General features: G+C 49.3%; 13 protein-coding genes across 13 annotated transcripts; 6 read left to right on the top strand and 7 right to left on the bottom strand.

Annotated features, from left to right (window-relative positions):
• Positions 1-211: 211 nt before the first annotated feature.
• N7471_008123 (MFS transporter) lies at positions 212-1,838 on the top strand (the record flags this gene model as incomplete). The annotated part of the gene is made up of 2 exons (XM_057280842.1): positions 212-373; positions 447-1,838. The coding sequence occupies 2 exons, from the start codon at positions 212-214 to the stop codon at positions 1,836-1,838; spliced, it is 1,554 nt and encodes a 517-aa protein (XP_057135102.1).
• Positions 1,839-2,114: 276 nt separating this feature from the next.
• On the top strand, positions 2,115-3,596 carry N7471_008122 (uncharacterized protein; the record flags this gene model as incomplete). The annotated part of the gene is made up of 4 exons (XM_057280841.1): positions 2,115-2,315; positions 2,378-2,516; positions 2,571-2,679; positions 2,729-3,596. The coding sequence occupies 4 exons, from the start codon at positions 2,115-2,117 to the stop codon at positions 3,594-3,596; spliced, it is 1,317 nt and encodes a 438-aa protein (XP_057135101.1).
• A 569-nt stretch (positions 3,597-4,165) lies between these two features.
• N7471_008121 (FAD-dependent oxidoreductase) lies at positions 4,166-5,892 on the bottom strand (the record flags this gene model as incomplete). Its single annotated transcript, XM_057280840.1, has 5 exons — positions 4,166-4,440; positions 4,496-4,704; positions 4,762-5,195; positions 5,264-5,731; positions 5,785-5,892. 5 exons carry the CDS (start codon positions 5,890-5,892, stop codon positions 4,166-4,168), a joined length of 1,494 nt encoding a protein of 497 aa, XP_057135100.1.
• Positions 5,893-6,424: 532 nt separating this feature from the next.
• Positions 6,425-6,751, bottom strand: N7471_008120 (uncharacterized protein; the record flags this gene model as incomplete). Its single annotated transcript, XM_057280839.1, has 1 exon — positions 6,425-6,751. The coding sequence occupies one exon, from the start codon at positions 6,749-6,751 to the stop codon at positions 6,425-6,427; it is 327 nt and encodes a 108-aa protein (XP_057135099.1).
• A 445-nt stretch (positions 6,752-7,196) lies between these two features.
• N7471_008119 (uncharacterized protein) lies at positions 7,197-8,415 on the top strand (the record flags this gene model as incomplete). The annotated part of the gene is made up of 5 exons (XM_057280838.1): positions 7,197-7,280; positions 7,349-7,370; positions 7,471-7,539; positions 7,592-7,683; positions 7,747-8,415. 5 exons carry the CDS (start codon positions 7,197-7,199, stop codon positions 8,413-8,415), a joined length of 936 nt encoding a protein of 311 aa, XP_057135098.1.
• A 3,503-nt stretch (positions 8,416-11,918) lies between these two features.
• Positions 11,919-13,528, top strand: N7471_008118 (Zn(II)2Cys6 transcription factor domain-containing protein; the record flags this gene model as incomplete). Its single annotated transcript, XM_057280837.1, has 2 exons — positions 11,919-11,989; positions 12,046-13,528. 2 exons carry the CDS (start codon positions 11,919-11,921, stop codon positions 13,526-13,528), a joined length of 1,554 nt encoding a protein of 517 aa, XP_057135097.1.
• Positions 13,529-13,788: 260 nt separating this feature from the next.
• N7471_008117 (uncharacterized protein) lies at positions 13,789-14,364 on the bottom strand (the record flags this gene model as incomplete). The annotated part of the gene is made up of 1 exon (XM_057280836.1): positions 13,789-14,364. The coding sequence occupies one exon, from the start codon at positions 14,362-14,364 to the stop codon at positions 13,789-13,791; it is 576 nt and encodes a 191-aa protein (XP_057135096.1).
• Positions 14,365-15,567: 1,203 nt separating this feature from the next.
• Positions 15,568-16,244, bottom strand: N7471_008116 (uncharacterized protein; the record flags this gene model as incomplete). Its single annotated transcript, XM_057280835.1, has 3 exons — positions 15,568-15,633; positions 15,688-15,732; positions 16,128-16,244. The coding sequence occupies 3 exons, from the start codon at positions 16,242-16,244 to the stop codon at positions 15,568-15,570; spliced, it is 228 nt and encodes a 75-aa protein (XP_057135095.1).
• A 789-nt stretch (positions 16,245-17,033) lies between these two features.
• Positions 17,034-18,370, bottom strand: N7471_008115 (replication factor C subunit 2; the record flags this gene model as incomplete). Its single annotated transcript, XM_057280834.1, has 4 exons — positions 17,034-17,198; positions 17,251-18,063; positions 18,114-18,192; positions 18,246-18,370. The coding sequence occupies 4 exons, from the start codon at positions 18,368-18,370 to the stop codon at positions 17,034-17,036; spliced, it is 1,182 nt and encodes a 393-aa protein (XP_057135094.1).
• A 265-nt stretch (positions 18,371-18,635) lies between these two features.
• On the bottom strand, positions 18,636-19,946 carry N7471_008114 (putative protein transport membrane glycoprotein Sec20; the record flags this gene model as incomplete). The annotated part of the gene is made up of 3 exons (XM_057280833.1): positions 18,636-19,222; positions 19,281-19,525; positions 19,627-19,946. The coding sequence occupies 3 exons, from the start codon at positions 19,944-19,946 to the stop codon at positions 18,636-18,638; spliced, it is 1,152 nt and encodes a 383-aa protein (XP_057135093.1).
• A 219-nt stretch (positions 19,947-20,165) lies between these two features.
• N7471_008113 (mitochondrial 54S ribosomal mL53 protein) lies at positions 20,166-20,840 on the top strand (the record flags this gene model as incomplete). Its single annotated transcript, XM_057280832.1, has 3 exons — positions 20,166-20,246; positions 20,295-20,392; positions 20,471-20,840. 3 exons carry the CDS (start codon positions 20,166-20,168, stop codon positions 20,838-20,840), a joined length of 549 nt encoding a protein of 182 aa, XP_057135092.1.
• A 196-nt stretch (positions 20,841-21,036) lies between these two features.
• On the bottom strand, positions 21,037-22,513 carry ipp1 (inorganic diphosphatase IPP1; the record flags this gene model as incomplete). Its single annotated transcript, XM_057280831.1, has 4 exons — positions 21,037-21,411; positions 21,474-21,901; positions 21,980-22,099; positions 22,157-22,513. 4 exons carry the CDS (start codon positions 22,511-22,513, stop codon positions 21,270-21,272), a joined length of 1,047 nt encoding a protein of 348 aa, XP_057135091.1. The 3' UTR covers positions 21,037-21,269.
• An 817-nt stretch (positions 22,514-23,330) lies between these two features.
• On the top strand, positions 23,331-24,716 carry N7471_008111 (tRNA-dihydrouridine(20) synthase (NAD(+)); the record flags this gene model as incomplete). The annotated part of the gene is made up of 1 exon (XM_057280830.1): positions 23,331-24,716. One exon carries the CDS (start codon positions 23,331-23,333, stop codon positions 24,714-24,716), a length of 1,386 nt encoding a protein of 461 aa, XP_057135090.1.
• Positions 24,717-24,874: the final 158 nt, after the last annotated feature.

The following is a 24,874-nucleotide window of genomic DNA, read 5'->3' as shown; positions in this document are numbered from 1 at the left end:
GATGGGGTTCCAATTAGAAACTAGTGATCTTGTGCCCACAACACTAGTGATTTCATGTGGATGATTTTAAATCCCTTTCATCATCTGTGAGATTGGAACCCCCTCCCCCCCCCCTTATGGACCAGTCTGTCCTCTGACTTTGATAGTTCCGGCCCTCCTGTTGCTCTTTCTCTTTGTCCCATCTCATACATCCTATTGCAGAAAACCCGCAATGTCACCCATAGCGTTCAAACTTCCCTCTAGCAAAGTTAATGGAGGAGATGAGGAGAAGGGGGTTTCTCTTGTTTCAATGGCAAGTGCTGAAGCAGATAGTACGCTACCCATATCGCCCACATTGAACATATCACCCAAACCGCCATCCGACCCTAATGTGGTAAGTTGATACCAAGTCCATTCAGCTGTGCCAACTTGGACTTGCACTACAAAAACCTTACTAACTCCTCTAGGTCACCTGGGAGAATGATCATGACTCAGAAAATCCCCAAAACTGGCCCAAAGGAAAGAAAACTCGTGTTATTGTGGTGATTTCGCTCCTGGCGAGCATATCACCTCTAGCATCCACAATGACGGCGCCCGCACTCCCGGTCATTGGGCAGGACCTCGACATCACATCACTTCCCGAAAGGCAGTTTACATTGTCAATCTTTAGTTTAGGCTACGCCATCGGCCCACTTTTCTTGACGCCCCTCTCAGAGCTCTATGGGCGCGTGTGGGTCGCCCAGCTCAGCAACCTGTGGTTTTTGATCTTCAACACGGTGGGCGGATTATCCACAACTAGCGCTCAGATGCTGATTTTTCGCTTCCTCGCTGGATTGGGAAGCTCAACCACGACCAGTATCGGTGCTGGAGTGCTAGCGGATTGCTACCAGCCAAGCAATATGGGCGCAGCTGCAGCCATTTATTCCGCGCTACCTATCCTGGGTCCCGTTGTTGGACCAATCATCGGCGGATTTTTGGTGCAACATACGAGCTGGCGGTGGATTTTCTATGTGGTTTCCATCTGGGATGCGGTGGTGCAAGTCATCGCCTATTTCTTTCTGGAAGAATCGTACGCCCCATTAATCTTGGAACAGAAACTGCAGCGACTCCAGATCAAGAGCCATTGTCCGGAGCTTCACGTTGCCCATCCATCTGATCGGTCTCTGGAAAAGGTGCTGCGCCGATCCGCGGTCCGTCCTTTACGCCTCTTGGGGACGCAGGTGCTTGTTCAAATACTGGCGCTGTATTTAGGGTTCTTGAGTGGTGTGGCGTACATCCTTGAGTCGACTTTCCCAACGCTTTGGACAACAAAGTACGGAATGTCCGAATCAATTGGAAGTCTGAACTACATTGCCCTGGGCGTGGGAGCTATCGCGGGGGCACAGATCTGCTCTTTCGCCAATGACAAAATCTATGCGAAGCTCTCGGCGCGCAATGGCGGCGTGGGCTCTCCAGATTTCCGACTGCCAACGATGCTGGTAGGAGCAGTGCTGGTTCCCGTATCCTTGTTTTGGTACGGGTGGTCAGCCGAGAAGAAACTTCACTGGATTATGCCCGATATTGGAGGGGTTATTTTCTATGCAGGGTTCCTCATGGGCCTAATCAACGTGCATATGTATGTGATCGACTGCTACGGATCCAATTCGGCTTCCGCAATGGCGGCTGTCTCCTTGGTACAGTCAATTTTTGGTGGTCTTTTCCCATTATTTGGGGGAGGTCTTTACGATGTCATGGGTTACGGCTGGGGAAACAGTCTGATTGGATTCATCAGTTTGATTCTGGGTATTCCTTCTGTTGCTTTACTCTGGAGATTCGGGGCTCATCTGAGAAGTTGGAGTACATATGCAAGAAGGAGTTAGATTGATTGACTGTAAATCCTATTCCCAATCAATTTAGTAGAATATTGATGGCCTAGAACTAAGCAAAAATAAAGATCCACTAAAATCAATAGAAATTTGCACTAATGATTTAGTGCCCACTTTATCAGATCTATTGATTGTCATCGCCCACAATCCTACACTAGTGCCAACCCAAAAAAGAATAAGAATTTGTGCTTTGTTCCGAAAAAATAAAAATAGTGTAATATAGCCCATCTTACGCACCTTCGAGGAGGGTTTTCTATTGCTGCAGCAAGCATGACCAGCAAATCGACCTTCCCCTTTACAGTGACAGAGCATGTCATCGATGGACAATACATCCGCGAATACCCCCGAGCAACCGTCTCCCAAGCTTCTTCCTTAAAGCTAGTAGTGAAGAAGTATGCCCCCATTTGCAACCCAGATCCTCAGCTTGGAGACGTAACCATCATCGGGACGCACGGGTGTGGCTTGCCGAAGGTAGAAATCTCAGTCCCTCATATTAGCAAGTTGTGGGTATCTCTAGCTAAGCAGATTCGCAGGAGCTATACGAACCGCTGTGGGAAGATCTTCTGGCACAAAGTCACCAAAATGGGTTTGGAATTCGATCAATCTGGATTGCAGATACCGCAAATCTCGGCGCCAGCGGCGTTCGGAACGAGGCACTACTGGGCAATGACCGTAAAGCATGTCTGATTCTCTCTTGGCTAATGTGGTGTGGCTAACACATTGAAGCATCCTGGCTTGATCACAGTCGTGATCTTCTGTACATGATCAACCAGTTCCGCGATGAAATGCCGCGGCCCATCATCGGCGTGGGGCACAGTATGGGGGCAGGCCAACTGTAAGTTCCAGTGGCATCATTGTGATTTTCGCTGCTGATATGTTGCTAGTGTCTTCCTCTCTCTCATGCATCCGCGCTTATTTACATCTTTGATTTTAGTCGAGCCAGTAATTGTACCAGATATTTTCAGCGGCCACGGCCCTTCTTTATCAATGCTCTCGCTCAGGCGACGTGATACCTGGTCATCCCGGTCTGCGGCCATTGCAGCCGCGCGAAAGACGCACAAGCGATGGAACTCACGCGTGCTCGAGCGCTGGATCCGGCATGGATACCGCAGTCTCCCAACAGCTCTCTACCCACAGACAGAATCACAGGGAGACTCACAGGCCAACCAGAATGATGGCCCGGTCACATTAACCAGCTCCAAGCACCAAGAAGTCATGCAGTACATACGACCGAACTTTGCAGGCCATAAGCCTCTGGGGCAAGAAGAATCCACCGAAGGGCCTCCGCATGACCCCCTGTTCCAACCTGACGTGATCGGTCCTTCTTATAAAACCGTGCCCTTCTACCGGAGCGAACCAGTAATTGCGTGGAAACTGCTTGATCACGTTCGTCCGTCGGTCCTCTATGTGCATGGAGAGCGCAGCCCAATATCAACGCCCGAAATTCGGGCTGAGATCTTGCATCGAACCGGTGCTGGGGTTGGAGGGAGTGGCGGGGTGAAGAATTCACAGGTTAAGCAAACGATTATTGAAGGATCCGGGCACCAGTTACCACTAGAAATGGTGGCAGAGACGGCATCAGCTATTGGAGCGTGGGTTAGCCCAGAAGTGCAGAGGTGGAGGGAGGACGAGACGAGGGTTGCCCAGGGATGGGCAGATCAGCCAACAAGGGACAGGTTGACTGTGTCGGCTGAATGGATACCTGGATTAGAGGCTCTCTGCCAGGTGCAGGAAAGGGATTCAAGACTCTAGTTACACTACGGATAGATGTAGTAAACACATACACTCACATCTGGAGGAGCAACACCTGGAAGGTCAGGCCGGCTTCCGAAATACACATGTTTCAAGCTAATATTAGAAATGTTCTTGTGTGATAATTGATTAGCTGAGCTTGGTTAAGTGGTCACTGAGTAATCACCCTATGCTGTGAGATACTCGGTGAGCAAGACCCTGAGGGCCCTCATAAAGCGGCGGCACCCCGATCGGGAAATTCACATCCGCGGCCCAAAATCCGGTACATACTGCTACATATGTAGGCACCTGAGGAAGGGACGACCGTTTCTTTAGAAGCGGTAACTTCGCTTAAATTTAAAGTCAGTATGGCTTGGTTTGATCTCACTCTTGCCTCAGAGCGATAGATCCTTTGAGGTTTGGTCAATTCTTATACATCTTGAGTCTATACGTAGCCAGCAGTTGATGAATTTCCAAAATTTCAGTCATAATCGTGGTAAAACCCTTTGTAGCTTGAAAGACCAGTGAGAGTAAAAGGTAGCAGGAGAAAGGAGAAGACCTCACACCTCATATTAATTCCTCTTGATAATTTACAACAATTTGAAATACCCTCTGCACAGTCCTGTTGATGTAAACACACCTGAAGGATCAACCCTTTTCTGGATATCTCGCAGTCGTTGGAGATTTGTCTCCCCGTATCCCGAAAAGGGATCTTGATCTTTGCTCGCATAGTTGATATAAAGCCAAGGATGATCCTTTCCCGACTTGTGGATGAGGCTAGTGGCACTTTCTACCCATCGACTGACAAATCTGTTCATTGCATCGTCATCGGCAGAGTTCTCCCAGAGGACGGTTGATAGAACAACTGAATCGGTCAGAAACGAATATATAGCCTACTTATTAGAATCGTGTCCACATACCAGTAAGAGGGCCATCTGCTTCGATCCCCGCGGTATTCCCACCGCGTTGGTTTCCAGCATGAATGGCAGCCTCATAAAGTGGCTGCATAATCATGTTTGGATGGAATCCTGGAACCCATTTTACCGACTTGATCTCGTCCATCATGATCTCTTGCATCTGTTTATCGAGCTCCGATGATGGGTAGTACGTCGCAGTGGCGAACAGGTTGCTGTACCGCTTAGCGTTCGCCAAATCGTCAATTTGGGGAGTATGTTGATGATCTTACCGACCTCCTCGAGGCGTTGCCGACGAGACGTCCTCAGAGAACTCACTTGCAAGGCCGAGGCGAACGGTATCGGTTTCAAAGGGAATGCGTTTCAGTTCGGCAAATGGAGCAGGATTTAAGATTGGATGGGAATACTCGGGGGTGAAGGACACGGTATACTGACCAGTACTTTGGTGATAACCGAAGCCATGAGAGAAGGATATGGCTGTATTGTTTTTCCATTGTGTCGTGAGTCTGTATGCTTGGTCTAAAATGGCGTCTCTCTTATCTATTGTGTAGGTCCTGTCTCCGGCGTGGATCTGACCTTGGAACACGGCCCTTATGATGAAATGAGTCACAATGCCGAAGTTGTTCATACCGCCGCGGAGGGCAAAATAGAGATCGGGATGAGCGTCCTCGGTTACTACCACCACGGTAGCATTAGGTAGGATAAGCTTCGCCGTATTATAGTCAGTATCACGATGTATGCCATGGGTCAGAGTGTAAGGTGGCGTCTCTCTACCTCGTACTCGAACACGTTATCCATGGCTAGTCCATATATCGGGGAGAGATGCGAGATGCCTCCACCGAGGGTATATCCACCAAGACCGACCGTGGCGGCTCTACCTCCAGCTACCGTCAGGTTATGCGGGTTAAGGCCTTCGTACACGCTGTGTAGGGTATGGCCGCCGCCCAGTTTCACGGTTTTCTGATTCGGTGAGACGTGGATAGATCTCATTCTCTGCATATCAATAGTCACTCCTCCAACAGACACCGAGTCATCGGGATAACGGGCATGGCCTCCTCCCTTTACGGCGAAGTGACATGATTCCTCGACCACGATGCTCATCACTCGGGATACCTCGTCGGTAGATACAGGGACAACACGACAGGCCGACTTGACAGCCTGCTGCTTGGCATCCCAGACAGTGAGGTTCCCGTTTCCCGGATTAGATGTGGCCGAGTTGAAGTCGCTGGCAATACGAGAGCACTGGAAAGTGTATTAGAGAATTTGAAGCAGCATCTGGTGTATCGAAGACATACAGCACGTCGACATGCCGACGTTAAGGAGACGTTCTCGCTCCCAAATTTGCTTGCTTCAACGAAGAGGGTGGGGAGGCAGGCAAAGAAAGTGACAAGATTGAGCTTCATCTTTCCTGTTTTCACTACCTCTCTTTTTGAATCTAGTTTACTTGTGGTTATTGCGCTCAAGCCTGGTATTTATTCTTTTTCTATCGTCCGATGGTCTACGATTGCCCCTCTGAAGCCTGCTAGTTCAATCAACCCAAGCTAACATTAGAATAGACCCACTTCAACTGCCTGCAGAGTAAGCAATCCACCGACACCAAGATGTGGCCTGGGCTCCCCACTGTAAGCAACTTGCATCGATCTACCTACACTCAGGCCTTGGCACCGGTCAATGTAAGGGTGGTTTCGTCAACATTTATATCTAACAGATATACAGCTCAAGACAATATTGATTTATTTCAGTAAGTTCAATATAGGCCTAATTGCGTGGTACATGTAGAATCAATACGTGATGCAATATCAGTTAATTAGGTACTGGGATATCAAGCTTCAAGCTAAGCGCAATAACCTTTCCTCCCCTCGACCTCGTATGGTTCACTGGATGGCCGGTCTCCCCTCCGGTAGTAATATAGAGAACGTTAGAATGAGCACGCCTTCAAAACGCAGCCGACGTGGCCGTCATCAGCAAGGTAGAATTTTGACTCCCAGCCACTATCTCTTGCGTTCCATCCGGAAAGACCCTGGTAATGATATTCTCCCTGAGACCTGCTAGGTAGCCCACTCCGTGTGCAATGATGGCGAAGTCATCTACTAAGGCACCACGGCTGATGACCTCAGTTGGGCCCAGCGGTCGACCAGTTTCCTGATTCACAGGGAAGCGACAGGACAGCCGCTCGGGCGTATTGACGTAATAGACGTAACCACCGCGCACTCTCAGCCCGTTGATCCCGAGCAAAGGGCCTTCCTGCGTGTTAGCCGCCATGGTATCGTCTCTCAGCATCACATGGTAGTCGCCTGTTATGGTGTCCAAGTACCAGATCAGCCCCGCCTGGGAGTCAGATATAGCAGCAGACAGCCCTATATTTGGTAAGTTGTGAGTTTTGCAGAAATCGAGCAGCATCCATTCTGGAAACAGGTGAGATGAATGACAGGCGTGGCGTAAAAGAGAAGAAGTTCAGTTGGACCACGTTGCCTAGAAAATAAGTCGATACTATGTTGTGGTTATGTTGTGGTTATGTTGTAGATAGTCGACGGTCGAATGCCAAGAAAGATAAAGACCCCCGCGATTCACCGGAGATTCGCTTCGGGTGGTACGGACTCTTGCCATTGCTCCGGTCTTCTTCAAGTCTGACCTCTTCCCTTTTGTTACCTTCGTTAACTTCGTTTTTACTGTACTCTACCTGTGAATTCCTAATCTGCTCGGTACCATGACGCAAGAATCCTGGCCAGTCGCGCCCCGCTACTTGACCGGCGATAAGGCCGGCCTCCAGGAGTTCCTGGCCAAGTTTGATGTTAGCACACGTCTTTGATCGCATTGATGTACCAGAGAGGTCTTATTTACTGACTAGATTATGTACAGGTATTCCTCTTCGACTGTGACGGTCTGTCCCCCATGCTCGCTCTATTTCGGCTGTCCCTCCGCGGAGGTCCCCGCAGCGACTCCGCCGCGTCGCAACAACCGCTGAGACAATGATAATTTAGGCGTTTTATGGTCCGGCGACCACCTCTTCCCCGGAACAGTGGAGACACTAGAGCTTCTCCGAAATAATGGTGCGCATTGAATATCAAGTCGGGCAAAAGCGGAGATTGATAATTCCCGCAGGAAAGCAAGTGGTCTTCGTGACGAATAACAGCACCAAGTCGCGTGCAGACTACCGCAAGAAACTCGAAGGCTTGGGAATTCCCAGTACAGTGGTCAGTGATTCCACCAAATACTATGTCAGATCATCCAGTGGCCAGTGACTCACAGCCAAATAGGAAGAGATCTTCTCCTCTTCATACAGCTCCTCTATATACATTTCTCGCATCCTTCAGCTCCCCGAAAACAAGCGCAAAGTCTACGTGATCGGCGAGACAGGCATCGAGCAAGAACTCCGCTCCGAGAACGTCCCATTCATTGGCGGCACAGACCCCGCATACCGTCGCGACGTCACACCAGAGGACTACAAGAAGATTGCGGCGGGCGATGAATCCATTCTGGACCCCGAAGTTGGTGTCGTGCTTGTCGGCCTCGACTTCCATATGAACTACCTCAAGATCGCATTGGCATACCACTACATCAAGCGCGGAGCTGTCTTCCTCGCTACAAACATCGACTCCACCCTTCCGAACTCTGGGACTCTGTTCCCTGGCGCTGGCTCCATGAGCGCGCCGCTGATAATGATGCTGAATCAGGAGCCAGTCGCACTCGGCAAACCCAGCCAGGCTATGATGGATTCCATCGAGGGCAAGTTCAAGTTTGATCGTAGCCGGGCCTGTATGGTCGGTGATCGTGCGAATACGGATATTCGCTTTGGACTTGAGGGCAAACTTGGTGGTACGCTGGGTGTTTTGACTGGCGTCTCATCTAAGGAGGACTTTGTTTCTGGCGATGTCAGGCCTCATGCTTACTTGGATAGGCTTTCTGATCTGCTGGGCTCGGAATAGAGTGGGTTGGAAGATGTGTATTAGACTTACTACATGGTGGATTTAGATATAAATACATACAAATCAAGAAATTGCAAATGAAAGAAAATCAGGTTCTTATCAAGAGAAGTGAAACGGCAAGGTAGAAGATGGTTAGTTTGAACAGAGCTTCAAATATATATATATTTCTCATATTGACCTATAGGCCAACTCTGCCTTGAAATTTTAGCTATAGCCGAGGCCGTCAGGAAAGAATCTATCTTTGTGATTGAGCTATCTAAACCACCTCATTTCTTATTGGTTTCATACTACTTGCATCCCAGCTGTGTCCTGTTCCTATGGTCGATATCACTTGCCTCTCGACCCACCAATAGGGGAAGCAGACACCCGAAGGCGCTGTGATTCTGTAAGGAAAGGATGATAGATACTGCTCTACGGTACGTTCATCTTCATGACAAAGAAAAATCTCCTTTCACCAGTACAGACGGGTTTTACCTAGTAAGGGTCCTAATTTCCATAGCTATCCAGCTTTTCTGATAAGAGATTCTATAGTTGCATCTTTCATGCCTGGCTTCAGTAGCTCCTTCGCACTATTCTCGATTTTCCCTTCCAATTATCTGCCTCATCAATAGCCACCCACGTGTTTGGAGGCTCTGCTCTCCCCACACTAGCGCACGACTACAGGATCATGAGTTCCCAACGAGGCCTTTGGTTCATGCCACCCGTGAATCTGGGCCTTCACTTTAATAGCATGGGCTTTTTCCTTTGAGCCAAGATGAGGCCCAAGGTGGCTCGGAAGGTGCTACTGGAAGCACACAAATTTACCAATAAAGTGGCTCTGGAGGATAACCTCGTCAAATGGCATCACAATGGTCAATAAAACGTGCAGAATAACTTCCAGGGGCGTAAAGATAATTCGGAAGAAGTATAAAAACTTCTGACTCGCACGTCAACAAGAGCATTCAGGACAACATAATTGCTAAACTCAGCCATAACCCGTGAATCTTTAATTCTGGATCTTATTTCTCATACCATGGTTACTCTCTGCGCCGCTCCTTTTCGCCTTATAGCTGCTACTGCAACCATTCATGCCGAGCATGTAGGGGCGTCTGTCAACTGGTGGATTTACAATGATCTCCGGTCCCGCCGGCAGTAATACGAATGGCCGTTACAAGGGCCTCGAAGTCTTAAATAATGCGGTTGCAGCTGTATATTGCCAGCCTTATCCCGACGAACATTGACCCTGATACAATCACGAAGACGACCGCGAGTTCACTACTGAGGGCGACTGCTAGGATTCCAACGCAAGTTTAGGTGCAGGTCTGACGTGGACTGGGACTCGATGCGCGTGTTGCAAAGTAGCTGACTATCTGGTTAGAAGGCTAGACCAAGCCACGCGCTAAGATCTGGGGGCAAAATAAGATGCGGGGTTGGCTCCACAGTCAAGTATTTGGACATTAAGCATACTACTACTACTACTACTACTACTCCTCCCTACATGGGTATAAATGTATAGGGGTTGCTCATCAATTCGTATGTTAGCCTTGAATGTAATCAAAGAACTAGAAATTACCTTGCAAGACTCCTAACCCTAGTATCTAACTACGTGTGTAGAGTATTCACATCAAATCCTCATAAGTCCTACCCTCCTTATCCATCTCTTCATCCTTCTTCATTTAGTCCCTGAACTTGTCCTTCTCACCCTCCTTCTTTGGATCGTTGTCGTGCTAGGGTCCATGAGCTCTTTGGGTCTTCGGTTCTCGTGTCTAATTGCGTCATAATTAGTTACTACATATGCAAAAGCCCACTAATCTATTTTGGGCGGCGGCGTAGTGACGAAGCCATAGCCGGAACATATTTTCTCTATCATGTCACATCCCTTCTGCTTTATTCATATTTTATACCTAATCTCTCCCATCACGAGGTACTTACCAAGAAGTCCTTCTCACCATATTCCCATACTAAGCTTGGAAGCTTTCAACTTACGATAGGATTATGGGATTCTCGAATAGGCGTACGACTTGTCACTTCTCAGGCAATAAAAATGGCCTTGTGCAATACGGCTCAGACTATATTGCCCGGTACAAACTCACTGAGCTATTTCTTGCGGAGCACGCTCTACGTGAACTTACGCAGCGTGAGGAAACGCTACACCATAGGGCTATAGCCTTACAAAAGGCTATGGCTATCGAGTCTGATGGGGCCCAGCTTGAAAAAGCAAATAAAGAGCTCGAAGTGGCTCAAGCGCAAATTCCAATGAAGGAGTACGCCCTTTACCGAGCGGAGTCTATGCTTAGATCGGCATTTAAAGAAGCTTATGACAGCTTGAGGCGTGATGCTAAATGGTTTATGCGCGAAGAGATGGTTCAGGATTGTTCGGATCGAGGCGGATGTTGTAGCCGGGAATGTGGATGCTGCGAACAGAGGTATCTATCTAAAAGGAAGAAAGGTAGAGGTCATTGCACTATAGAGTGCGGGTGCTGTATCGGCTTTCGAGGTTTCGAGCTCCCAGAGGAAGAAAAAGAGGAGATAAGCAAAGATTTCGAAACTAGGCTTAAAGAGTTTTCTTCGGCCTATACTATACATTTGGCAAATTGTTATTTTTGCCCATTGAAAGTGAAGTCCCGGTGGCAGCAAATCTTTGGACGGGGTTCCACTGATAAGAAAGACTCGTGAAAATGTCCTGCTTTACTTTGCTTGAGAACCACTTGCTAAATAATGGATTCCTTTTGCTACCTAAATACGGTATCTAGCATTTAAAGAGTAGAAGACTTTAGGTATCGCCCCGCTATGTGTAGATGTGTCGCCTTGAGATAGTCATATAGACGGAGCTCCTCAACTGTCAACTCCCATCAAAGCCATCCCCGCCTCACTGCTAGGAACATAAACTACGTTACCATTCTCGCTCTTGTCTCTACATAGAAAACTCGTCTGTACGGAATGCGAATTTATGCTCTATGAAACTGTTTTATATTTTAGTGGATGGGAGCTCGGAAGAAGAACATAAGGAGACGGTAATAACTTTGCATGTAACTTTACTAGCAGCATACAAATAATGCCTATGGCCTATATAGGAGTCAAGTGTTTCTGTATGTGACCAACCCTACTCGTAGACATCTAGTGGTTGACGGCGATAAAGGCGAACTCGGGTACTGAGGCAGTCATAGCCTCGTACAGGGTCCTGCAGTCGATCAAGCCCGACTTCGTGAACATCCACAACGGCCTCGGCTTCGATCTGAAGCACATGGCAACAAATTCCCCTATGCAGACATACTTATTTCGCATCCCATAATCTAACATGTATTAACCCAGTTTTTTGCAGTCGTAAATTACATATTTCTAAAAATAGTATTGCATTATGGGATGTAATTTGCTGTATATTACGGGAAACTTCAATACACACGACTTTGGCCCCCCTTCTGCTTCCTACTTACGAGGCTGGCATTTCGGATGAGGACATGAACGGGCAATACCGGAGTTGTCGAAGAAACTGCCACTGTCTACTCCTACATATACTTTTGGTCATGAGCTCGTTCGCCAAGCGTCCTGGTCGCCTCGGAGGCACCAAATCCAAGACCGGGTGCGACACATGCAAGTCAGTTGGCCCCCCAGGAACTCTATCATTCGCTGTATTTGACATTCGATTCGCAGAATTCGCCGTGTAAGATGTGGCGAGGAGAAACCACACTGCCTGAGATGTACCAGTACAGGACGGCGGTGCGGCTATAGCACCGCTCCTCTAAAGACTATTGGACGGCCCCAGTTGGACCTCACGACCTTCTCATCTCAGGGATCGCGAGAGCGTCGTGCTTTTGAATATTATTTCCACAAAGCTGGCCCATCACTTTCAGGAGTCCTGGACCAGGCCTTCTGGAGAGGTTCGGTCCTCCAAATATGCCGGGTAGAGCCACTTGTTTGGGATGCGATCATCTCGCTCAGCGCGCTCTACGAACGACCACCCATTCACGAGACGTCGCCCTGGTCGCTTCTAAATAATCCAGCTGCGGTGCGACATCGGTACCATTACGAAGCGCTGGTTTGGTACTCGCGTTCGCTGGCTCTCCTACAGCAACGTATTAATCAAGGCACAGCAGACCCGATGGTGGCCTTGATCAGCTGCATTCTCTTCATTGCCATCGAGCTCTTACAGGGGAGCCGCAAAGGCGCCCAGGCCCTGTACAAAAAGGGTGCCCAACTGATTTTTGGTGTTTCGTCAACAGCAACCTCGACTATTGCCGCCCTCGAGCCCATCTTCCGCCGTTTGGGAACGTGGGTCTTCATCTCCAACGGACTATCAGAAGAAAGCTGGGATCTTCATTTGGCTGTTCCAGACGAGCGCTTCACATCGATCGAAGAAGCAAGGAACGTTCTGTGTAGCATAGTAGCCGAAATGAAGGCCCTCGGCATTGACTCCAAAGCTTATATACACCGAGCAGCAGATGGTCGGTTGCACGAGGTATCAGAGCTGGTGGCCAGACAACAACGCCTGAAACACCGACTCGGTCAATGGTATCGCCTCTTTACACACTTGAAGTCTATACATGGCCCGAACGTCGACGGTGAAACTGCGCTTCTTCTAATGACATATACGAGCGTCTTCATCGAAACAGAAGCCATGCTGAATTTCGATCAAAGTGTATATGACGCCTACGAATCTAAATTCGCCGAGATCATCGACTTGGCCCCGACCGCGATTGCATGGACACGCAGCTCGGAAGGGAAACAACCGCCGTTTATGTTTGAGATGGGCGTATTCCTCCCACTTTTTATCACAGGGCTCAAATGTCCCTTCCCCGAGCTACGCCGCCAGGCATTACGGTACATGGCGGAGGCCCCCCCAGCACAAGGGCTGTTTATGTGCGCTCCGGCCGCTCATATCGTGGCCATTCTCATAGGGCTAGAAGAGAACCCCGACAACCTGCCAGAAAAGGTCTCTGAAGTATATGAACTGCTGGCCAAACCGGGGCATATCCCACCAGCTCAGTATCGCACATGTGATTTCAGTGTGTCGTCAATTATAGATGAGGAGGGTAAGATGCGGAATTGGTTGAATTATAAACTCCACCACTTTGATGGGGAGGGGAGGATACAGGTCATAGAGAAAAGGGTGCTGTTCCCTACATCAGATCATTAGCATAATAATATTTTATAGTAATACGATCTTAACTTCCCTATCGATCGTGGGGCCCTACTTGAAAGATCATGCCTTTGTTATACGATAACTACCATGCAACCACGTACGGATATTTTGAGGCCACTAGTGCAGCTCTTCATTTGCTTTTACTCGCACCACTTCTTTTCAAATTACATGAAAAGTTACTTTCCAAAAGATTGCTCTGGGTTGCTTTATGGAGAAAATGTATCTTCCAATATCAGTTATTTACATGCTAATATTCAGGAAGCAGCTTCTTCGACATCATATAAATCCAATGATGAAGGACTTTCGAGATCTAAGTCGTTCAATTCCAACCAAATATTGAAATTTGATCCAGCCACGTATTCGAGGGACTCAGGAGTCAAAGCCGAACTTTCATCCAATGTGTTCTCGATGTCCCATATATTCTCCCCAGCCTGATGACAGATAGATGAGGAGTATTCCATGTTTTCTTTCTTTTTTGCATCATCATCTAATTGGTTTTCGGAGGCGCGGTCAATATCAGCTGCTGGATGGGCGACGGGGACAGATGGGCCAGCATTTGCTGAAAGAGAATTGTGCATGATGATGGCTTCAGTCAAGATGTCTACAGCCTGGAGCAACTTTTCAGAGCATTTGTCGTGGAACTGTTCTGCATTGAGTCCATCAATGCTCTCTCGATGGGGCCTCGACATGTCTTTGGTAGAACGTAGCTCGAGTTGTTCTAGGACGTTTGGCGGTAGCATATCCATCCATAGCCCGACTTCATTGTCCACATTGTGTGATGAGCCTTCGCCAGGACATTGTCTTTTTGAGCTGGTACGTGGTGAAGCCATGCTTCGAGGCTCAGTTTTCCTTTTCCGTGATGATACAACGGCGCTATTCGACTGGACGTCGTTGCATTTAGGGTCTGATATTGCGGAATGTTGTGATAAACGTGATGATAGTGGCATGTCATCTGTCCTAGCTTCGCCAGGAGTATATGGGCTTGAAGCTGCTGCCTTTTTTCTCCTTCGCGGTGGGGCAACGCATTCCTTCCTATCAAGTTTGCAATTGGTGCACGATGTGCCTTGGTTTAGTGCATCGCAACGCACTTTTCGTTTGTGACAGGCATAACAAGCCCATTTGGCTCGCCTCGGCCGGAACTTTTTCTCCCCTGGTTGGTATTGTATCACCTCGTTCCCATTAGCGGGTTCCTGTAGGGCAGATTGAGAACGGTATTCGGTATCCATGATATCTCTTGATCTTTATCACTGGTCGTCCCGGTAGGTCATTGAAACCACCTGGTTTTCATGCAAGGTTTATTTTCACTCCGGAGTTCGTGTTATATGCGGGGGCCCTCGTCCTTTTACTTCGGCACTCGGCTGCCGAGTACCGAGATTGTTTTTGATCCCTTAGAATCACCGAAACGCCGAGATCTCATCATCGGCATCACGAAATAAACAGTGAACTTTCTCTTCCTATTATACCTTTAATGTTATTAATTGCGGTGTCACTGTTACTGTGTGCACAACGTACCTGCGGGGAATACCACTGCTTTGTTTGAATGACATACTTCACAGGCCCGCGAAGGACGACATTTCAGTGCATTCGGCTGTTCCATGACAAGACGCCTTTTATATGGGTATTCACACCTTGAAGCAATGCCATCCAGGTTCATTTAGATATTAGAGACCGGTAGATATATCAATATCATCAATTTACCCGAGGCAAGTGGGATCCTCCACACTCGATGATCCCCAGTTCTCCGTTCCTGGGGCCTCGGCTCGGGGGCGGGCCTGCCCAGAAGGAACCGGACCCGCCAGGGCTCCAGCCCAGATCCCTAAGAACGACGAAACCGACCATCTTTCTGAGGTTCCAAGGTTGATATACCAGATTATTAATAGATATGTAGGAAGCTCCCTCAAATCCGAAGGCATACAATTGGTTCAAAGTTCATTCTACGACTCGATAAAGTCGAAGTCACTATCCACTTCCATCTCGCATCCTAAAACTCGAGCCTTCGGTCGACCAGAAAAGAAAACTCCTTATAGAATGACTTACTGCATAGGGATGTCACCATCCCTATCGGGAAGGGCATTAGCTAGAGCAGTAACAAGGATCCCCTATATCGATAGGTTAGTTATGATGCAAGAGGTTCTTCCAGAATGAATACCCACGATGTCAATTTGTTCAAAAAGGCTCATTGGGTCGATAGCGCGGTCCTTGAGTATATCTTGTCAGTAATGAATAAAGAGCTTCAGCTTGGGGATATTTTGTACGCGGCAAAGTGTCTCGATAGCAGATCTCCAAAGGGCGAGTAGTGGACAACTCCGCTGAAGGTGTCTGGGGTCGTGGCAGAGATAACAAGTCAAGGTGGTGCTGTTCTATAACATACCATTTTCTGTATTAGTCATTGGTCAAAAAGGGTTCATTCTCAAACTGGCATATACAATATGAGAGTGGCACGTCGAAGAACAAGATGAGAAGGTAGAAGGTATCAAATGCAGTGGAAATATCACCAAGTACACTCTCCAGGGCGATGATAGCGATAGTGTACTACAGGCGACACTACAAAGCAGTGGGGAGCACATATCTTTGTGGAGTAGGGTTACCTGACGGTGGTGTTGGCTTTGGTGCTGGTATTGTTGGATTCGGTATTGATGCTGTTGTCTATCATCATGACCAGCTCCTTGGTTAGCTCTGCCAGCACGACGGGGGTCACGACTAGCTCCATGGCGTTGTCTGCCAGAATATGGGGAGTCCATATCAAGATAAGCAAAAATACGAGTCCTGAAGTAGAATCAGCAGAATATGTTGAGTGTCAAGACTTGTAAATTCCAGGCTTTTGTCGGAGATGAGAGTTGGTAGAAAGTGAGAATTAAAAGGCAAACTTTTAAAGAGTCTCATGGTTGATTTTAAACAGAGTAAGAGAGAGATGGGCTCCTCTAGTCTCCTATGGCTCTCTTTACCTAGCTTTTTGTTTAATATTGCCTGTATTTATCTCTTGCATTATTGCAGCTATAATGAAAGAAAGGCCAGGAATATGTAGGAACACAAGGCCGTAATCGTTGTCTATAATTTAGAGGAATTTACTTCACGCCATTTTCCAAAAGTCTGGATTGTTATTTATTGGAGCCAGCTCAAACCCAATGTCCCAAGTCTTCAGTCAAAACCACCGAATCACAGCAGCTTGTCTGCCTGCTATTCGAGCAGCCAACTCTAGACGCAGTCATATATATAATCTCCAGCTATGTGTGTCGATATATTACTCCTCAAGTCGTTCAGAGTCATCGTGTAGCTCTGCACTTGGTGGTTCGCGCAAAAACAACGTGAAAGGGTATCATGATCATTCCATTCGAACAAGATCTGAGTGCTAAAAAAAAAATCTGAATATAACGCCTCACAGATGTAGGCCGTCCTTGTCCCGAACGCCATCTTTTTTTGGTCAAGTACCCGGGCAGTCTCACTGCTGACGATGAGGGTGTAAGCTCGAACTGAGATTTGATAATAGAAAACTTGTCTCTCAATTTCCACGTAGGACTCCGGCAATGCGTAATGCCAGGTCTAACATGGAGAGATGCTCATCGGAACCGTCAACCAGCCGCTTGTCCATCTCCGAGAAGATCATGACAATCTTGTTTTTCTGGATATCGGGGATTGCCTCGTTGAACACTACACGTCGGTATAACTAGAAGAGGTCAGCAAGAGGTATTGAGAATACGAAGAAAAGAAGGACAAACCTGTCCAACAAGCTGTGTAGCACTCCAGCCATCAGCCACAAGATCTGTAATCACCCCCGAGACAGCCTCGTAGGCCGACCCACCACTCTTGGGCTGCATAGCCTCCATAACAGAATCCAAAATGTCATCCGGCAGCACACCGGCAATTTCCTCGATGCTGCGAATCGTAATAACACTAGAATTGCTACCAGCATCCGTCATCTCAGCATCATCATCAGCATCCTTCACAGCAGGCGGCTTCGTAGCACCGACCAAGCGCGCCGCACTTTGCAGATACGTGATAGCACGACGCAAATCACCCTCACCACACCGGATAAGCGTATCAACAGCCCCATCCTCAAGCTGCAGACCCTCCTGCTCCGCAATATTCGCGATCCGCTCACCAGCAGCGCTAGTATCCAGCATCTTGAATCGGAACTTGCTGCATCGACTAGCGAGCGGCTCGATGATACGCGTGACATAGTTGCAAACAAGACAGAACCGCGTGATCCGACTGTATGTCTCCATTGTGCGGCGCAGAGCGGACTGTGCGTCTTGCGTCATGCTGTCTGCCTCGTCGAGGATGATGATCTTGAATGGTGGGCATGGGTACTGTGCGCGGTAGGCGGCATCTAGGCCTGTTGGTTGGGAGAGCTGTGCTCGGGCGAAATTCTTCACTTTGTCCCGGACAATGCCGATACCGCGCTCGTCGGAGGCGTTTAGTTCTAGGATTCGGGAGCGGTAAAGAGCGGGCCCGAAGAGGGATTTGGCGAGGGCGAGGATTGTGGATGTTTTTCCTGTGCCGGGGGGTCCGTAGAAGAGCATATGGGGGAGCTGGTTGGGGTTATTTCATTGTCTCAATCGTTCGGGGTTGGGTGGTTTACGTTTGAGGCTTGCAAAGTGCGCCGCAAGACTTTGGTCGTGTGGTCTTGCGCAGCAACATCATCGAGAGTCTTGGGGCGACTAAACAATATTAGTCAAATGCACAGGGAGCTCGAAATGAAGCATTGACTTACTATTTCTCAACCCACGGCTGGAGTCGAGTGGAGTCTTCCTTGTTGTCGCCAGCCTTAAGCTTAGAGTTGCTGGATGCTGCGGCAGCAGCGGCACGAGCCTTATTATTGAAAAAGGAGGCAGCCATTGTTGTTGAATAGCCCGAAATCAGCAAAAGTCAGGGTTATCTCGAGAGCTGGTCCGCGTTGTGTTGAAGATCTCTCTCTGACGCCCTCCACAATCAAGACGCGTCTCCACGTGACGCGCGCAGCACTTAAACACACTGACCAATGAGAGCAGCTCTACCTTGGTATACATCACCACCGTCAATACTGGTATTATAAACTACAAAGATCAAGGCGGCAAGGGTCATGACTGCATGGTATCTCATTAATGTTTGGATCAATATCTATCTATAGCTCGTCTCGCACCGGTTCCTCCATCCCACCCTCGAACATCCTCTTTTTTGTATTCCGGGGAAGCTCTGCTTGTCTCGCCCTCTCCTCCGGGGTGACATCGTCAATGTCTACGCTTTTTTGTTTCTCTTGCTCAACCATGTCACCGATTTTGTCAATCACACGATTGCTGTCGATCGGTGCTGACGGCTCTTGCTCCCAGGCAGCGCTACTGGCTGTCACGGTTCCTGTTGCAGCCGCCGTGGTCATTTGATGAATAGCCGTAGAGATATCCCCCGAGAGGGACTGAGAAGCAGACTGCACAGCTGTACTGGACAGCCCGGCTGCACCTAGTGTTGCAAACGCAACCCGAGCAACGAGCTTCAAAGGCAGCCATACAAGCCACCAAAGAGGCCCATAGAAGACACGTCGGAATAGAAGCCAGCCAATTGTAGCAAGAAGAACATAGAAAGCAGTCTCAAGGTACCATGTGTCGGACTTTTGGGAGCGGAGAAGAGAGTTAGCGAGACTGCGGGATGAAGAGAGAAGTGTATCAAGGCCGCTATAGGACTCGGACAGAGATGAGATCGCGGCTGTGGATTGTTCTAATTAAAAAAATATTAGATTCTGTTAGGATCAGGGAAAAGGGAAGAGGTAGCTCACCAAGAGTCGATTGGGCAAATTGGCTGCGGGAGAGCTCCGCCTGCATGAGTTGATGGGTTCTGCGCAGCGCAGATGTCACGTCGTTCGAGGCGTTTAAAACAAGATCATCCTGAGTAAACTTCTCTGTAGGCTGCTTCTTTTCGGAAGTGTGCGATCTTGACAGCAGCAACTCTCTCTCCTTCCGCTTGGCGAGCTCGGCATTCCGCTTCGCTTGTAATTGGGCGGTTCGAAATTCGCCTCGTGTTCTGAAGAACCGATTAGCATATGCTGCATATTTAAAGACTAGCAAGTAAGCCACGACAAGGAAATCTCCCCGGCATGCGCAAGTCGTCTAAGGGTATCTTACCTTTTGAGATCCTCAGCCAATCGCCCTGCCATAGCAACAACCCGCTCCCTCTCAGCTTCTTTCTGTCCATGGACAGCAGATGTCTTGCGCCTGCTATCTGAGCCAGCTTCCAGCGCTTCGACCTCCACACGCAGCAGCTCTAACTCTTGCTCGGCTTCCTTCAGCCGGGAATGTATCTCACTCCCAAGCTCCAGGCGGGCTTCATCGCCCAGTCCAATAGAAGCAGTAAAATCGCGCAATCGATCCACGAGGGGCTGGATTTGTCCTAGGGAAGCGGAGAGCTCCTTCACGCGGCCCTGCAGAGCTGTCGTGGGGGACATCTTGCGATAAGAGTATTGGTTATTCGATGTCACGCATTCAAGTCCGGTCTGTTCGAGTATGTTCGGGGAGTTGAATAAATATTTGTGGAAATAAACACTGGCGTAGAACTACCTGAGATATCTGAAGCAATAAGTTGCTTCATAAGTGTCGAGTTGTTCAACTCAAAGTTGCCATGTAGACGGGCGTCATTTAGTGTTGTGTTTGCATCTGAGTCAAACATGCCCCATTTCCTTCAACCGCAATTCGCAACGGAGACTCTGGTGTGGTTAGAACTTCCAATTGAACTTGCGCCATTACCTGTCAGATTTGTCGCAGACCGACTGAGATCTACGCAATATTCTCCTTAGACCAATCTTTTACCGAGGGTCATTTGTCCAACCGCCGCGGAATCAACCCCAGCAAACACCACCTTCAAAAAACTTCCCGCCAGGCCTCATCCACTCAGGTACGCAACAAAACCAATACAGAGCTACAGGCTATATCATTCGCTCTCGAAAGATCAAAAAACTGATCAATCTACCAGTCCGCAAAACCCCCTCCGCCCCGCTCACCACCAACCCCAAACCGCAACAATGACCATCCCCATCGCCACGATAACCACTTTCCGGACCGCCTACAACCCCTTCTCCCGCGCCTCCCGGCCATGCCGCCTCTTCCTGGGCATGCTGCGCACACCAGACACTATCCCAACAAGCAGCCCAACCCACATCGATATCAAGGTCAAGCAATTGCCGCGCAACTCCACCGAGTCACCGACCATGACTGTCGGGTTTAAGGGCGGCAAGGAGATCACGCTGGATGTTGGAAAGCGCGGGCTGAAGATTGGCGATGTTATCGAGGAGGTGTCCCGTATTGGTAGAGCTCTGCAGCGGGAGGCCAGCTTGAAGAACTAGGGAAAAGTTTTATTGTTCGAGCTGTGCATTCGTGTATTATATTACCTATCATTTGTTTCATCTGACGATTTTTGGCGCTGCTGGGCATATTGGAATACTTGAATTATTCTTACTTTGGTAGAGAACATAGGCTGTTTATGCTTCATACTTGATATTGGGCTTAGTGGAGTAGATTTGAAGATCATGCACAAGCTGGTGTTGAAAGTGGTGATGTTTCATTACTATACAGTTGTTCGGATTTGCATTTGCCCATCAGACTACTCTTCTCTACGCTGTGGTGGTAAAGAATTAAGTATTGGGAGCAATTCATTCACAATTCAGAAATGGGTCCTGTCCTCAGGAAATCGAAGAAGGTAGTTCCCACCGGGCAGACGATCATAGGCTTGAAAGTTTTGGTTAGTTTTATATTTCTGTTGCAGAAAATATCATTTATACTGCGGCACCTGAGATGAAGAACCACTTGTCAATGCTGCCATCAATGGGAGCAGGGGGCAGAGTCTCGTTGCGGGGGATAGCAGCGAGCTGACCCTGGTCAACACGGTCGGGAGAGTTCTCAACGGTGGAGTTGGCACTGATGCTGGTTAGATTCAACATCCTCAAAAGCAAGGATATATTTATATGGATAGAACTTACAGGCTGATCTCGCCACGGGGGGTCTTGCCAGAGACAAGCTTCTCCCAGGCGTCGGAGCACTCGCGGATGACATCCTCGGCGTACTTCTTGTTCTTGCACTCGCCGGAGAAGGCGAACTGGTTCTCGGGCTTTCCGTCGGGGATCTTGTAGATGCGGAACCACTCGTTGGTGGCGCGCATGAGGCCGGGAAGCTGGCGCTCGACATCCTCAATGTCGTTGAGCTTAGGGGCAAGAGGGTCGTTGACATCGATGACAATGATCTTCCAGTCGGTCTCCTCCTCGTCAATCAGGGCCATGACGCCAAGAACCTTGACCTGCTTGACCTGACCGGTGTAGCCGACAAGCTCACCAATCTCGCAAACGTCGAGGGGATCGTCGTCACCCTTGGCCTTGGTCTCGGGGTGGATGGAGTTGGGGTCTTCCCAGGTCTGGTGCATAACGTGTCAGTTTTATTTTTTTTACCCCTCTTCCTATCCACGGGTATGGGAGGGAGGTCCAAAACTTACGCGAGGGAAGGCACCGTAGTTCCAGAGGTAACCCTTGTGGGGGAAGCAGTTGCGGACGAAGCGGAGCTTGCCCTTCTTGGTGTCCTGCTTGATGGGGTTGAGGAACTCATCCTTGGAGATCTGTTTATGATGCAATCAGCATATGGCGGGGTCAATTGGGGTTTTGGGTTGTCGTACCTCCTGCTTAGCGTTGGTCCAGCGGGGGATCTCAACGACCATGTTCAGGATGGTCTGCTGCTCGTTGGCGTACAGAGGAATGTCGTGGAAGGGAGAGACGGGGACGCCATCCTTCTCAACGAACACACGGTGCTCGAGAGTGTATGGGGAGCCGACCTTGCGGATGGAGTAAGACATGTTGGGTGAAGCGGACGAAAAGTGTCTAGATACTTGGGCCGCGCGGGATAAGGGAGAAGAAAAGGAAGAGGAGAGAGGGGCAGTAGAAGTGGGGGGAGCCAGCGTTGCTGATGTGCGCCAAACACGGCGGGAGGCGGTGGAGGTAGCACTTCCCAGTCGGGCCAATGGAGGACAAATCATTGGCTGTGTTGGAAATGCTTTTAAAGCTTTTTTTCAGTTTTATTTAGTATTTCTGACACAAAACTTGAAATTGTACCTTCATTCACCCGGGTATAAGTTGCGATGCGTGGTGGTGTTACCCCTTGTGCCGGAAGTTTGTATGGGAAAAAAAAAATGAAAATACATGGTTCCGAAAGTCGGCATGTTTATGGTCAACCCGAATCCGATTGATATCCCGACTAGATCAGTTGTGGTTGTATATCGTATACAATTGAAGTCTCGTGCTCTCACTACGTATTAAGGCATACTAACTAACTATAAAATAGGTACATATGTACATGTACGCTACACCTTTCAACTATTTGACAGGATGTACACTGCATGTACCTACCCGACCCCATACTGCGAGACACGCCGATGTCGGCTGTATACGCGGCCTATAGATCAATTGCAATTGTGTTCACTTCAATTGTAGAGCATTATAATCTTGGAATCATCAAGCCCTCGCAGAATCGTAGACAATCAGATTCAGAGCTGGACATGCCAGGATGTCGTGATCCTTGGCAGGGAATGGAGCCCAATCATTGGTTGCTTTGGTCTCGGAAGCTGACCGGCCCTTCCAAGGTTGGAATTAGCATCGCGAAAAATACCATAAAGTAAATTACAATGAAATCCAATGACCACCTGCCCTGAAAAAAAAAGAGTTATCAGCACTATCTTCACGTGACTCGGACTTTCCATCGGGAGTCCCTCCGACCCCAGGAAAAAAAAGACATTGTTCTATACTCCCCTCCCCGCAGCACCTGGGAATGCTATGATCAGAACTCTCCGCAAAACAATGGCAACCCTCGCAACCGCAACCACCGTTGCCCCCGCGTCGGCCGTTGTGCCGCGCGTGCCCATCCCTGCCAACGGCGTCGACTACCGCAACAAAATCGTCCTCGCTCCAATGGTCCGGTCAGGCGAACTACCCTCGCGCCTACTGGCGCTGAAATACGGCGCCGACCTCGTCTGGGGCCCCGAAACAATCGACCGCTCGATGATCGGCGCCGAGCGACGCATAAACCCGCGCAACGGCACAATCGAATTCACCCGCATGCCCAGCAACGGCGGACGCCCCAACAAACCAACCAAAGAATCAGTCATCTACCGCATCGACCCAGCGCGCGAAAAGGGCCGACTGATCTTCCAAATGGGCACGGCCAACCCGGAGCTAGCAGTACAAGCGGCGCGCGTCGTGGCCGCCGACGTCTCAGGCATCGACGTCAACTCCGGCTGCCCGAAACCCTTTTCTACCCACGGCGGGATGGGCGCTGCCCTTCTCCGCACCCCCGACCTCCTCGTCTCGATCCTGGAAGCCCTCGTCAAGGAAATCGGCGAACCCTTCCAAATCGGCATCTCAGTCAAGATCCGCATCCTCTCCCAGCCCGAAGAAACAGAGGCCCTCGTCTCCCGCCTCGTGAAAACAGGCATCACTGGCTTGACAGTGCACTGTCGCACTACTCCCATGCGGCCACGCGAACGCGCAATCCGCGATCAGCTACGCATGGTAGCGGGCATTTGCCACGATGCCGGCGTGGCGTGCGTGATGAACGGCGATGTTACGTCGCGCGACCAGGGGCTCGCGCTTATGGCCGAGTACGGCGTTGACGGGGCGATGATCGCGACCTCCGCTGAGACCAACTCGTCTTGTTTCCGGTCTAAGGAGGATGGCGGCGTCGCGCCATGGCGGGATATCACCTTTGAGTACTTGCGCTTCTGTATGGAGTCGGAGAATCGTTTGGGCAATACCAAGTACCTACTCAATATGCTGATCCCCGGCAAGGACAAGGAGTTCAAGGATACAAAGCTGTCCAAGACGTATCTTGATATCTGCCGCGTATTGAAATTCGGTGATTTGCTTCCTGCTGCAGCGCGTGTGGATCAGATACTCGGTCTGGATGATAAGTGGGAGACTGCTCCCGATGTGCCCGATACACAGACCCAGTCTGAACCTAAGTCTAAGGCTGTGCTGAATGCTATGGAGTCTGAGGCTGCTCGTGCGGCTGGCGGCGGTGCTGTTCGGATTAAGACGCCCTCGCCAGCTGTTCATGGAGGCGGTCCTATTCGGCGGTCTTCTGCTCCTCAGCCGGCTAAGGTTACTCAAGTTGATGCTGAGAAGCCAGCTGTTGAGGCTACTATTCCCGCTGCACAGACTCAGGCTCCGTCTCAACTCACGGCGTAGATATTGCCTTGCGCGTCTCGTTGTATTTCTCGTCCACCATTGCTTCTTCTCACGATCTGTTCTCGGTCCCATGCATAGCCCTCGGTTTTCTCTCAGTTTATTATTCCTTTTGCCTTGCTTGTATCTGCATTCGAGGTGTTTATGATTGCTTCCATCTG

This window comes from Penicillium samsonianum, assembly GCF_028829775.1.
Source record: "Penicillium samsonianum strain IBT 33392 chromosome Unknown utg000004l_segment0_segment0, whole genome shotgun sequence".
Classification (NCBI taxonomy): domain Eukaryota; kingdom Fungi; phylum Ascomycota; class Eurotiomycetes; order Eurotiales; family Aspergillaceae; genus Penicillium; species Penicillium samsonianum.
Note: the sequence above shows the minus strand (reverse complement) of the source record. Positions and strands in the feature narration are given on the sequence as shown.